Source organism: Oncorhynchus nerka, linkage group LG2 (genome assembly GCF_034236695.1).
Source record: "Oncorhynchus nerka isolate Pitt River linkage group LG2, Oner_Uvic_2.0, whole genome shotgun sequence".
Classification (NCBI taxonomy): Eukaryota; Metazoa; Chordata; class Actinopteri; order Salmoniformes; family Salmonidae; genus Oncorhynchus; species Oncorhynchus nerka.
The window spans coordinates 9,488,181-9,503,021 of record NC_088397.1 but is presented as its reverse complement, the minus strand read 5'-3'; the positions used below and the strand labels follow the sequence as shown (position 1 = coordinate 9,503,021).

At 43.7% G+C, this 14,841-nt stretch overlaps 1 protein-coding gene across 11 annotated transcripts in view; it reads right to left on the bottom strand.

Moving 5' to 3' along the window:
• Nucleotides 1-14,841, bottom strand: part of LOC115126748 (R3H domain-containing protein 1-like) — a 60,922-nt gene that overhangs the window by 30,745 nt on the left and 15,336 nt on the right. For 7 of the 11 annotated variants that reach the window (XM_065022779.1, XM_065022773.1, XM_065022766.1 and 4 more), the window contains 7 exons: nt 14,114-14,343; nt 8,181-8,472; nt 5,645-5,689; nt 4,504-4,593; nt 936-1,032; nt 295-433; nt 10-150 (listed from right to left, as the gene is read on the bottom strand). In XM_065022779.1, the coding sequence (XP_064878851.1) occupies nt 10-150; nt 295-433; nt 936-1,032; nt 4,504-4,593; nt 5,645-5,689; nt 8,181-8,420 (752 nt within the window). In that variant the 5' untranslated portion in view covers nt 8,421-8,472; nt 14,114-14,343. The remainder of the gene's footprint in view (nt 1-9; nt 151-294; nt 434-935; nt 1,033-4,503; nt 4,594-5,644; nt 5,690-8,180; nt 8,473-14,113; nt 14,344-14,841) is intronic. The other 4 variants (XM_065022788.1, XM_065022782.1, XM_065022790.1 and 1 more) reach the window with 4 other exon arrangements.

The window sequence follows — 14,841 nt, the reverse complement described above, 5'->3', positions numbered from 1 at the left end:
AAAACATACATTCTTGTATTGCTAGTTTTGTTGATGATGACAGACTTCCCAGTGGGGTCAACATTGTGATCCATGCCGAAGTAGGCAGCCACTCGATGTAGCAGCATTCTATGGTACGAAGTCATGGGAGGGAATTTCCTCTTCTGGCTTCTAGGAGACACAAGAGCTGAATGAGCTTTACTGAAAGGCTAAAATAATACAACTATAGAATTGAATTCGATTAAAATTGCATTAACTATAAATTAATAAAATACATCAAATCAATCAATAAGTTGTATTTATTAAATAACTTACTCATTATTACTAATAAAATCCAGAATGTCCTGCTCCAACTTCAACAGCATCATTCTGTCTCTGGGGTTGTTCTTTAGAGTGTTGACCAGGAACTCATGCAGGTCTATTCCAGTAGAGTCTGTGTAGTCCTGGCTGGAATCTAGACACAAGTGGACCAGGTATTGTGTGAGATTAATGAGGGGAAAAAAACAATTTAATTAATTTTAGAATAAGGTTGTAACAAAAGTGGGAAAAAGTCCAAGGGGTCTGAATACTTTCCGAATGCACTAACTGGGCTTACGTTTACACTGGTCATATATAATATATTCAACAGGTGTTTGTTGTGCATTTGTAAATAAAAAAAATGGTTATTGTGCGCTCTGGCACACTCCGATGTGAGTGCTCTGAACCCAGGAGTAGACAGCCAGAGTGAATTTACAAACGCACCCATAGTCTCCTAGGATTCTATATTAGATTTCTCAGAGAGCTCCATGTTCCGGAATCAGTTAATTAGTTCTCTAGTGCTCACAACATGTCTCCAAGGTCCTGTATTGTAACACACAACAGTGTCTGTCTGTCTGAAGGCAGCGATGGCCATTATATTTTCTCTCACTATTTTCAACACAAAGATAATCAACCTCTCCGCCAACTCTCCCACACACCTCTTGACAGCATTTTCCTGGATATCTTCTCTGGTTTCTCCACCTTCTCTTTCTCTTCCTTGGCAGACAGCTCCTCCTTATCAAAGGACTGGGATATCTGGATGTGAATTTGAAGGGTAAGAAATAAAAGCTTCAGTGGTAGCTACTAGCAATATCCCCATGATTAAGTCTGTATCCTATATGGCAGCCTATTCCCTATGGGCCCTGGTCAAAAGTAGTGCACTATATACAGTGAGGGGAAAAAAGCATTTGATACCCTGCTGTTTTTGTACGTTTGCCCAATGACAAAGAAATGATCAGTCTATAATTTTAATGGTAGGTTTATTTGAACAGTGAGAGACAGAATAACAACAAACAATCCAGAAAAAACGCATGTCAAAAATGTTAAGAAAATTATTTGCATTTTAATGAGGGAAATAAGTATTTGACCCCTCCGCAAAACATGACTTAGTACTTGTGGCAAAACCCTTGTTGGAGGTCAGACGTTTCTTGTAGTTGGCCACCAGGTTTGCACACAACTCAGGAGGGATTTTGTCCCACTCCTCTTTGCAGATCTTCTCCAAGTCATTAAGGTTTCGAGGCTGATGTTTGGCAACTCGAACCTTCAGCTCCCTCCACAGATTTTCTATGGGATTAGGGTCTGGAGACTGGCTAGGCCACTCCAGGACCTTAATGTGCTTCTTCTTGAGCCACTCCTTTGTTGCCTTGGCTGTGTGTTTTGGGTGATTGTCATGCTGGAATACCTATCCACGACCCATTTTCAATGCCCTGGCTGAGGGAAGGAGGTTCTCACCCAAGATTTGACGGTACATGGCCCTGTCCATCGTCCCTTTGATGCGGTGAAGTTGTCCTGTCCCCTTAGCAGAAAAACACCCCCAAAGCATAATGTTTCCACCTCCATGTTTGATGGTGGGGATGGTGTTCTTGGGGTCACAGGCAGCATTCCTCCTCCTCCAAACACGGCGAGTTGAGTTGATGCCAAAGAGCTCCATTTTGGTCTCATCTGACCACAACACTTTCACCCAGTTGTCCTCTGAATCATTCAGATGTTCATTGGCAAACTTCAGATGGGCTTCAGATTGATTGATTGCTTCTGTGGACAGTCTTTTATACAGGTAACAAACTAAGATTAGGAGCACTCCCTTTAAGAGTGTGCTCCTAATCTCAGCTCTTTACCTGTATAAAAGACACCTGGGAGCCAGAAATATTTCTGATTGAGAAGGGGTCAAATACTTATTTCGCTCATTAAATTGCAAATCAATTTCTTATTTACTACGAGAGCACCGTTTTCATTTCAAATAACAGCTCAGCTAAAACCCTGTGCTGCACAGAGTGATAAACCTGGCTCCTCTACGTACGATAATCACCTCGTCAATTACATCACAACGATTAACATTGTTTTATTTCATCTTTAAACACCTGAAAATCATACATCATTTTGACATTACAATGATGTGACTAAACAAACACTAACAGTACATGGACCTACAGAGGAGTGAATACTGAGTCAAATATAGATCTGCTTTATGTTGGGGGAAGAGAATACATCCAATAGAAAGCCTGTCTCATCTTCCACACCTTCACATCCATCCAATAGAAAGCCTGTCTCACCTTCCACACCTTCACATCCATCCAATAGAAAGCCTGTCTCACCTTCCACACCTTCACATCCATCAATAGAAAGCCTGTCTCACCTTCCACACCTTCACATCCATCCAATAGAAAGCATGTCTCACCTTCCACACCTTCACATCCATCAATAGAAAGCTTGTCTCACCTCCCACACCTTCACATCAATCATTGCCTTTATTGTACCACATGAAAGAACTCCCTTTGGAAGACTTGTTTCAGACAAGCATAGAAATACAATAACTAGAATGTGGGGGGGCTAGTGGTTAAGAGCGTTGGGCCAGTAATCGAAAGGTCGCTGGTTCGAATCCCCAAGCTGACTAGGTGAAAAAAAATCTGTTGATGTGCCCTTGCCCTAACCCCCTAATTGTGCCTGTAATTCGCTCTGGATAAGAGTCTGCTAAATTACTAAAATATGAATTGTTAAATGTCTAAGGCTTAGCGAGCATGGAGAATATAACAACCGTTTGACAGTACTGACTTGAATGAAAATGTACATTCCTATCATTCCAGTTGTGTGTTTCAAGGCTCTCAGCATCCCAGCCTTGACCTTGGTTTAACCCCACTACTCATCTTAATCTCTGCTGCGCTTCATCTCCTGCTCTGATTCACTATTCAACACTAGTACAAAAGGCAGAGAGGAGCTAAAAGCTGAACAGCACACTGATACTCAGCCTGCGACCTAAATGATACCCTATATAGGGCACTACTTTTGACCAGGGCCAATAGGGAGCCATTTGGAACACAGATTCAGAGTGCTGGCTGCAAGGAGCTTCAATTAAATACCACTTCAGGATAGAGGCAACTGGGTAAAGAAGTTAGGAGCCAGTGGTTTCTGGAAGGTAGATGTAATGTTTACATTAGTGATATAATGGTAGCCTAGCGGTTAGAGCGTTGGGCCAGTAACCAAAAGGTTGGTAGATCAAATCCCCCAGCTGACAAGGTACAAATCTGTCCTGCCCCTGAACAAGGCAGTTAACCCGCTGTTCCTAGGCCATCATTGAAAATAAGAATTTGTTCTCAACTGACTTGCCTGGTCAAATAAAAAGGTAAGAAAAAGAAGATATCCTCTGCCTCTCAGGGAGGCTTTGCTGTAGTTATTCAGCACAACTGGTTAACAAAATAACTCATATTACTACAGGAAAGCATCAAAGAAAGAGATGTGAGGAAGGGAGCGTAAGTGGAGAGAGGGCGAATGAGAGAGCAGAAGACAGAAAGTGGAGAAAAAGAGATGTGAGGAAGAAGAGAAAGATAGATAAGAGTGAAAGAGGACTGAATAGAACTCTGAGAAGGAGGGGGTTAAATCTCACCAGTTCAAGGAAGTCTATCCATTTTAAACACACAGTCAGGGTTTCCTAGTAACCGGTTTCACAGCAAGGACAATGCATCTTTACAGAGAAGTAGAATCATTTTGTTTTCTCGTCTACACCAAGGAAACATTTCCACTCAAGGAGAAATAATTGCCATAAAAAATGGCAACTTACCATAGAAAGACAACATCCCCCAAAAAAAAATAACCTGTATCACTTCAAACACCATTAGCCAAGGACATGTTTGAGTGGTGCTGACAGACAAAGGAATGGGTTGGAGGAAGCCTAACATCATAGTGACAACCGTACTATTCAATTATATCAATCCACAGGACTCCATGTTCTGACACATGAAAATACAATCTTCTCTAAAATGGATGTGAGTAATACAGGACGCACACACACACACACACACACAAAACGGCTGGTGGTGGAGAACACCCTCGTGGTTTTGATGAAGTTAGTGCTGACTGGATGAAATGCAAGGCCCTCTAGCTTCTGGCTCGTGTGTGTGTCCAGTGAGAAGGCAGAGTGACGTTTGTGAAATGAGCCAAACTAATGGGGTAGAAGAAGTCGTCTGGGGATTTACTCAGAGGTGTGTGTGTGTGTGTGTGTGTCTAAAGGTTTACCTGAGGATCTGGTGTCAGCTGGTGTGCAGTTAGAAAGGGAGGAGAGGACTCTTCACAGACAGCCAGGCTCCGTACTAACTTTACCCTGGACTGAGGGAGAGTACAGTATATTGACAACGGTTAAAAATATATTCCTTTAGATGACGTGCGTTGATCATTTCAAAACGCGAACCGACCAAGTAAAAATACAAACCAAGACGTAAAGGCCAGCAAGCACCAAGCACGACCAACAGAATATGTTCAGACCTCAAAATGAGTTGGGTGAATCAAATCCAATCCATGCATGTAACTAACGTGATGGTTAGCAAACACGTAAATAAGTCAGTTTAAACATCTGAACATCATGCAAATGAAGATAAATAATACTAACGCACCACCACAAGTCTGGACGTTTTTAAAGGGATGACTTAAATCACGTGTCAGACTCATTCCACGGGATGTTTTTAAAGGGATGACTTAAATCACGTGTCAGACTCATTCCACGGCATGTTTTTAAAGGGATGACTTAAATCACGTGTCAGACTCATTCCACGGGATGTTTTTAAAGGGATGACTTAAATCACGTGTCAGACTCATTCCACGGGATGTTTTTAAAGGGATGACTTAAATCACGTGTCAGACTCATTCCACGGGATGTTTTTAAAGGGATGACTTAAATCACGTGTCAGACTCATTCCACGGGATGTTTTTAAAGGGATGACTTAAATCACGTGTCAGGCTCATTCCACGGGATGTTTTTAAAGGGATGACTTAAATCACCTGTCAGACTCATTCCATGGGATGTTTTTAAAGGGATGACTTAAATCACGTGTAAATATTCCACGGAGGGCAGAGTGTCTGCAGGTCCTTTGTACTCGATTGATAAATGAAGGTTACTAATTAGTAAAGAACTGCACTCACCTGGTTGTCTAGGTCTTAACTGAAAGGACAACCCCCAAACCCTCTGACACTAGGGCCTCCACGGAATGAGTATGAACCCCCCTGTTCACTACATCACAAGAACCAAGTCAACAGCAGGCAAATATATAAGACATATGGGATAAATCAGTCTTCTCAGCAGAAACACCTGAGATAAAATGATAATGTATGTGGTAGTTGCCAGGCAGACATGCCAGGCATCATGCTAATCCACCGACTGTACCTTAGAGCCCCTCACCGACTGGCCAGCTGATACAGGAGACTGCTGCTGTCCCAAACGGACCACAAAAAGGAGGAGTTTAGCTAACAAGAATACAAGGTTAATGAATATTGTGGTCCAGAACAACAGGAAGGCTGAATACATACGGCACACATGTTGGATGTCAACGTGCATCCTACTAAAGAGCTCAGCCAATCAATAAAAGCTATTGACAAAACACGAGGAGCAGCCCTTTTTGAGCCAAGATGAATTCTCACCCTCGTGATTCAAACATCTTCCTGTCTGAGAAATTAGACCCAGAGTTGTGTCTGACTACTATGTACATTAAAATGTATTTTCTCTCTGACCCATTTTCACATCTCTCTCTGACCCATTTTCACATCTCTCCACCCAATTTTCACATCTCTCTCTGACCCATTTTCACATCTCTCTGACCCATTTTCACATCTCTCTGACCCATTTTCACATCTCTCTCATGCCAGTTTCACATCTCTCTCAGACCCAGTTTCACATCTCTCTCAGACCCAGTTTCACATCTCTCTCAGACCCAGTTTCACATCTCTCTCAGACCCAGTTTCACATCTCTCTCAGACCCAGTTTCACATCTCTCTCAGACCCAGTTTCACATCTCTCTCAGACCCATCTCTCACAGACCCAGTTTCACATCTCTCTCAGACCCAGTTTCACATCTCTCTCAGACCCAGTTTCACATCTCTCTCAGACCCAGTTTCACATCTCTCTCAGACCCAGTTTCACATCTCTCTCAGACCCAGTTTCACATCTCTCTCTCAGACCATTTTCCTGTCATGTAGACTAGAGCAAAGAGAAGTGTTCTGAGTTTGAAGAGAAGCAGGAAGCAGTGGGGGATGACATCTCAATGCCTCTGCTCTTCGTGTGTGTGTGTGTGTGTGTGTGTGTGTGTGTTCGAGAGCGTATGTGTGTGTACAGGGAGAGGTCCTAGAGAGTCAGAGATGAAAGCAGAGTCTGATTTAGACAGAACGGCTGGCAGGCTCCATGCTCCACTCGGGCTGCTGCTGAGACACCGTCTGTACACACACACACACAGACTCTCCCTCTTCTCCTGGCCCCGTCCTCTAAAACCAACCAGAGGACAGTTCCTTTCCCCGCTGCGCTGGAGGGTCAGATAACATTAATGAAATAAAGATGGAAATGGACCATTTCCAGGCATGTGTATGACCCTTAGAGACAGTGAGTGGCGCGTGTGTGTGTGAGACAGTAGGTGTGAACGCACCAGTAGATCAGATAATTGAACAGGGCAGAAAGGGACAAAGAGAGAGGAGAGAGAAGGAAACGCTGACGTCTGCACTACAAGGTACCTGGCCTGAGAGAGAGAACGTGGCAGGGGCAGATGGTGGCAAAGTCACAGAGGAGAGACACAGAAGTGCACACCCCTCCCTCTCTCCCCCCATCCGGCACCCATTCAGTCTCTCTCTCAGGGTGACACACAGAGAAGTGTACACCCCTCCCTCTCTCCCCCCATCCGGCACCCATTCAGTCTCTCTCTCAGGGTGACACACAGAGAAGTGTACACCCCTCCCTCTCTCCCCCCATCCGCCACCCATTCAGTCTCTCTCTCAGGGTGACACACAGAGAAGTGTACACCCCTCCCTCTCTCCCCCCATCCGCCACCCATTCAGTCTCTCTCTCAGGGTGACACACAGGAAGTTTGTAGATAAGCCAGGATTTGAGATCCAGATTATCCTTCTTCTTCAGTCTGGCTGGGGCGCCAGCCACCGACCACTTTTACTTCCCATTTATACTTCTGCCTGTCAACATTACCTCCAACCCAGAGACAATACCCTCTCTGCTGCCTGTCAACATTACCTCCAACCCAGAGACAATACCCTCTCTGCTGCCCGTCAACATTACCCTCTCTGCTGCCCTCAACAACCCAGAGACAACCTCCAACCCAGAGACAATACCCTCTCTGCTGCCCGTCAACATTACCTCCAACCCAGAGACAATACCCTCTCTGCTGCCCGTCAACATTACCTCCAACCCAGAGACAATACCCTCTCTGCTGCCTGTCAACATTACCTCCAACCCAGAGACAATACCCTCTCTGCTGCCTGTCAACATTACCTCCAACCCAGAGACAATACCCTCTCTGCTGCCTGTCAACATTACCTCCAACCCAAAGACAATACCCTCTGCTGCCTGTCAACATTACCTCCAACCCAGAGACAAAGGAATGTTTTGCTGCCTGTCATCATTACCTCCAACCCAGAGACAAAACCCTCTCTGCTGCCTGTCAACATTACCTCCAACCCAGAGACACAGGAATGTTTTGCTGCACTGCATCAGCACATCTTCCACCAACTTGTTTTAGCTGTTACATTAAAGTGTTTTAATGACTGATCCTGAGCTCAATCACATTACCATAGTTAAATAATATTACCATATTTACATTGCTGGTACTGGTAAAACATGTTCAAATTGTGGCTGTGATATAATGGAAAACTGATCTTCTCATTGGTCCACACTAAAAGGCTGTTTATGTTTACACCGGCGTGTTTACCTGTGACGTTTCCCTCTCGTTGTCACAGCAGCTTCCGTCTTGGTGACCGGTGGCATTGTGTTCCGGCACCAGGCTCCCAGCCTGTTTGGGTTTGTCCTTCACACCGTTCCGTCTGCTGTCTGCTCCTAATGTTGTGGTGTCGGTCCAGTCTGCTGCCTCCAGCTCCTCTCCAGCCTCACAAACCTTCATGGTCTCAGTCCTACTGATGTCCTTTACAGTAACAGGATCAGACATCCTCATCAGACGCACAGCTTACAGAGAGTCTCTATACCACACTGCTGTTACTGGGGTCCTGGAGATGGAGAAAGAGACAGACGATGGAGAGACACTGGGATTTTACTAATCAAAATGCAAATCATTTTCCATTAGAGCTACATCAAAAGACATCTTACACCTACAGTCAGAGAAGAGACAGAGAGAAAACATGGGCATTGAATTATCATGCATTTACAGAGAGAGAACATGGGCATTGAATTATCATGCATTTACAGAGAGAGAACATGGGCATTGAATTATCATGCATTTACAGAGAGAGAACATGGGCATTGAATTATCATGCATTTACAGAGAGAGAACATGGGCATTGAAATATCATGCATTTACAGAGAGAGAACATGGGCATTGAATATATCATGCATTTACAGCATTTACAGAGAGAACATGGGCATTGAATTAATGCATTTACAGAGAGAAAACATGGGCATTGAAATATCATGCATTTACAGAGAGAGAACATGGGCATTGAAATATTTACAGAGAGAAAACATGGGCATTTACATGCATTTACAGAGATGGGAAAACATTTGGGCATTGAATTATCATGCATTTACAGAGAGAAAACATGGGCATTGAATTATCATGCATTTACAGAGAGAAAACATGGGCATTGAATTATCATGCATTTACAGAGAGAAAACATGGGCATTGAATTATCATGCATTTACAGAGAGAAAACATGGGCATTGAATTATCATGCATTTATAGAGAACAGAGAAAACACGGGCTAAAGAGACATATTGTAAACGTCTCTATTAGTTAGAACATCTGAAATCTAATGACTACTGTAATGGGGCTAATGCAGGGACAGTCACAGGGCAGTGGTTTTTGGTAATAATGTGGCCTAATTATGCAGCAAGTGTCTCTTGCAGTAGCAGTAGCATAGAGAAGAGGGATGGAGAGGGTTAGGGAAGGAGACATCATAGAGAGAAGAGGGTTAGGGAAGGAGACATCTGGTTTATGAGAGCTGTGATTAATGATTTTAATTAAGAGGTTGAGAGGCCCCATCTGATTCAGTCCCTGACATTAACACTGTGGCTCTGTGCCTCTGTCTCAATTTAACTTTCCTTGATTCCTTCTTAAACCCCATGACGGAGAAGGTCAGAGGGGAGTGACCAATTCATTTTGAGGATAGAAGAATCCCAGAAAGACACATTGAGAAAAAGCCTGTGAGACAGCCAGTACTATTGGAGGACAGAGCTTGTGGCTATAGAAAAATACCACTGACACCGTGGATCCCTGAATGTTCAGAGTGCCTCCGTGACTCTACGGCCCTCTCTATAGGCAGTTATCAATACAACGCCCCAATACAGTGTGGAACGTTCCATTTGACTGCTGATGGGCAAGGAGACCACCAGCTCCTCTAAACCATTGACAACTATGTGCCGTTTAAGGGCTTGTTAAATAAATCTAACGATTTGGTTTCAATATCATCACCTCTTGAAGAGCAGAGTCAGGACTACACATTTCCCAAAATTCCACATTTAGTTTCATCAGAGTTACACTGCAAGGAAATGCATGCTTTTCATTATCCGTAAGTTTAACAATTGATCATGTAATTTCAGATAGGTGAAGGTAGCATTTTACCAGAGAACAGTAGGCTGGCTACCCAGAGAAAAGTACCGGAGATCAGTAGGCTGGCTACCCAGAGAAAAGTACCGGAGAGCAGTAGGCTGGCTACCCAGAGAAAACCCAGAGAAAAGTACTACCCAGAGAGATCAGTAGGCTGGCTACCCAGAGAAAAGTACTGGAGATCAGTAGGCTGGCTACCCAGAGAAAAGTACTGGAGAAAGGCTGGCTACCAGAGAAAAGTACTGGAGAGCAGTAGGCTGGCTACCCAGAGAAAAGTACTGGAGAGCAGTAGGCTGGCTACCCAGAGAAAAGTACTGGAGATCAGTAGGCTGGCTACCCAGAGAAAAGTACTGGAGATCAGTAGGCTGGCTACCCAGAGAAAAGTACTGGAGATCAGTAGGCTGGCTACCCAGAGAAAAGTACTGGAGATCAGTAGGCTGGCTACCCAGAGAAAAGTACTGGAGAGCAGTAGGCTGGCTACCCAGAGAAAAGTACTGGAGAGCAGTAGGCTGGCTACCCAGAGAAAAGTACTGGAGAACAGTAGCCTCACATCAGTCAAAGCACAATCTGCTGATTGTGAATTCTCATCTATTCTGGAGAAGAAGTGCAACTGAAGAACGAAATTAGTCTGATGCCGAGCAGACATTACAATAAGAAGCATTGTAGATCTACATTTACAAAACACAGGAAGTGTTATCTTTCTGCATTAGGGCAACACCTAAGATTAACTTGCTCGTTATCTAAGTACGTGACTGAATGAATAACGTCACGGTGCATCATATTGTGTGAGCTTTCTGCTGTGTTTGAGGTGTCAAAGCCCGTTGAATGAGTTATCTGTACAGCTGCCACTGCAGCTTGATTTCCTCTCCGTTCCCATCTCCTCAGAACAGCGCGGGCCCGTTGCCCTAGCGACGCCAAACAGACCGTGTCCTTCAGACAAGCATGCCGTCAAAACTTTGTGCAAATGAATAATGTCTCTCGCTCATATTCGTTTGTAAAATGTCTAAACTCAAACATATCATTTCAGTAGCTCCTACCTATAACTTTATGAGCTGCATTGCCTGCCTTCGCAATTTGTTTATTTTCGTTTGCACTCGTTAGCATATTTAGCAAGCAATATTTTGCTGTTACTTGTGCTAATTTTGTTGTTATTCTGCAAATAGACGCCCAATGGGCTTCTTTGCATTGTTGTGTACTAAGCCAGTAGTACCCTAGAAGGACGAGAGAAGGACGGTATGAGGATGACAATCTGGAAACCGCCCAACCCTAGTATATATATTCCAATACAGCCATCTAGATAATCCCCTGAATGGTAACTTGTTAACTCGCCATATTGATGTCATTTGTTGTTAGCCCACTAGCCAAGTTGACGTGGTCCCTCAGTCAATGTCGTCTATCAGCAGCAATCCTGATTAAACCCTTATTAACACTGTTGAAAGGAGATCATGTTAGCCAACTTCACTAGATAGGCCTGGGTTGGTGGGAGAAAAACTACATTAGGTCTACCAGTAGCTAGCAAAGTAAACATTATGATCAGGTAGCTAGCAAAGTAAACATTATCATCAGGTAGCTAGCAAAGTAAACATTATCATCAGGTAGCTAGCAAAGTAAACATTATCACCAGGTAGCTAGCAAAGTAAACATTATCCAGGTAGCAAAGTAAACATTATCATCAAAGTAAAACATTATCACCAGGTAGCTAGCAAAGTAAACATTATCACCAGGTAGCTAGCAAAGTAAACATTATCATCAGGTAGCTAGCAAGCTAGCAACGAGTAAACATTATCATCAGGTAGCTAGCAAAGTAAACAAACATTATCATTAGTAAACATTATCACCAGGTAGCTAGCAAAGTAAACATTATCATCAGGTAGCTAGCAAAGTAAACATTATCATCAGGTAGCTAGCAAAGTAAACATTATCATCAGGTAGCTAGCAAAGTAAACATTATCATCAGGTAGCTAGCAAAGTAAACATTATCACCAGGTAGCTAGCAAAGTAAACATTATCATCAGGTAGCTAGCAAAGTAAACATTATCATTACTCCCCCTTCATTTGTCCATTGTTGACTAAATGTTTTGTATATAAGCAATACAATTTTCAAGATACAGAAGTTCCAAAATACAGAAATATAGCAGGAATGATGTAACACGCATCACACCGGCTTTTAGAAAAGGATCCATCAAACGCATCTGGTGTGTCATCATAGTGGTCTCTGATTGGTGTTAAATCATCTGCTGTGTCATCATAGTGGTCTCTGGTGATCAGACGCTCTCAGGTGAAACAAATTGAAACACCTTTTTTCAATGGTGAATTGAATGTCACTGAGAAACCGAAAGGTGTCAAAATGCATTTCTTTCTCTCACAAACATCCTTTCTGAATTTTAAAGTAATCTAGTTTTTCAAAAGTATGTAATCTGATTCCAATATTTTAGCTGGTATTGTAATTGATTAATAATTTAAAAAAAAATAATAAGATTACATGTACTCAGTTACTCCCCAAAACCTGCTCCTCTCACACCCATCTTTAAACACTCTCTTCAATAACAAAATGTATGTTGTTCTTTTGTTCTGCAGTGCTATTTTAGTTATTTTACTGAATACTGAGTGGAAACTGTCTGAGAGGCAGATCAAAAATGTTCATCTTGAAGATAACTAAAAACACCAGGCTGGTCCGCTGATCCTCAACACTGGGGCCCCACAAGGGTGCGTTCTGAGCCCTCTCCTGTACTCCCTGTTCACCCACGACTGCGTGGCCACGCACGCCTCCAACTCAATCATCAAGTTTGCGGACGACACAACAGTGGTAGGCTTGATTACCAACAACGACGAGACGGCCTACAGGGAGGAGGTGAGGGCCCTCAGAGTGTGGTGTCAGGAAAATAACCTCACACTCAACGTCAACAAAACTAAGGAGATGATTGTGGACTTCAGGAAACAGCAGAGGGAACACCCCCCTATCCACATCGATGGAACAGTTGTGGAGAGGGTAGTACAGACAAACTGAATTGGTCCACCCACACAGACAGCATCGTGAAGAAGGCGCAGCAGCGCCTCTTCAACCTCAGGAGGCTGAAGAAATTTGGCTTGTCACCAAAAGCACTCAAACTTCTACAGATGCACAATCGAGAGCATCCTGTCGGGCTGCATCACCGCCTGGTACGGCAACTGCTCCACCCACAACCGGAAGGCTCTCCAGAGGGTAGTGAGGTCTGCACAACGCATCACCGGGGGCAAACTACCTGCCCTCCAGGACGCCTACACCACCCGATGTTACAGGAAGGCCATAAAGATCATCAAGGACATCAACCACCCGAACCACTGCCTGTTCACCCCGCTATCATCCAGAAGGCGAGGTCAGTACAGGTGCATCAAAGCTGGGACCGAGAGACTGAAAAACAGCTTCTATCTCAAGGCCATCAGACTGTTAAACAGCCACCACTAACATTGAGTGGCTGCTGCCAACACACTGACTCAACTCCAGCCACTTTAATAATGGGAATTGAACTAGCCACTTTAAACAATGCTACTTAATATAATGTTTACATACGTATACATATGAGATAAATAATGTAGGGTATATACTGTACTCTATATCATCTACTGCATCTTTATGTAATATATGTATCACTAGCCACTTTAAACTATGCCACTTTGTTTACATACTCATCTCATATGTATATACTGTACTCAATACCATCTACTGCATCTTGCCTACCATCACTCATTCATATATCTTTATGTACATATTATTTATCCCTTTACACTTGTGTGTATAAGGTAGTAGTTTTGGAATTGTTAGCTAGATTACTCGTTGGTTATTACTGCATTGTCGGGACTAGAAGCACAAGCATTTCGCTACACTCGCATTAACATCTGCTAAACATGTGTATGTGACAAATAAAATTTGATTTGGTCCACATCTATTAAGTTATTCCAGAACACAAATGGAATATTTTCTACTCAAGTGCAGCATTGCTGATTTGTAATATCTGTCAGTCTCTCGACTGGAGTGATGTCAACGCTGTTTATAATTTCCCCCCAATGTACTTTGTGGCCAATGCACCTTACGGGTAGCTACTTACTGGGAGCTGCTGGGCCTGTGGTGGGGACGTCCTGCAGGGGGTGAGAAGGCTCTGAGGGCAGCAGTCCTGTGCCACCGCTGGTTTGTCACTGTAACGTCTCGTGCTGCTGAGCCTGTCGCTAACTCTGAGGGAGAGTCCCATGTCCTTAGCACCAGCTCGGGGTCTCTGGTGTCCAGATCTGAACGGCCTCGGTGGCACTGCCCTCCAAGCTGCTCATGGCCATCACAGACCTGTCACAGGGAGAGAAGAAAGAGGTCAGGGGGTCAGGACCCTTAGAGAACACTGATGGAATGGGGTTATAGGTCGCTGACAGTGACAGGGCTGACATGGACAGACAGAGTCCAGGGGATATCACATGTGTGAGTGGGAGAGAGAAGAATGGGGAGAGAGAGAGAGAAAAATGGGGGAGAGAGAGAGAGACAGGGAAAGAGACAGAAAGCAATATTGTGGCTGTGCATGCCTATGTATAAAACCCTTCATCTATCAGAGCCATTGGGTGCATGGAGGGTCGTGTTAAACCCACTCTGTCGTGCCAGTTATGTAAAACAGAGCAGCGTTACATATTCAGGAATAACAGCTGTGAAAAAAACAGAAGATAACACTATCAAAACCCTATGATATTTAGAATACCAATGTTGGAGTGGACACTGACAAACATGTCATTTCCCACATGGACGCTTCACATGGAAGGTAACAGAAGGGCTGTAACAGATTCTCCATCTTCAGTC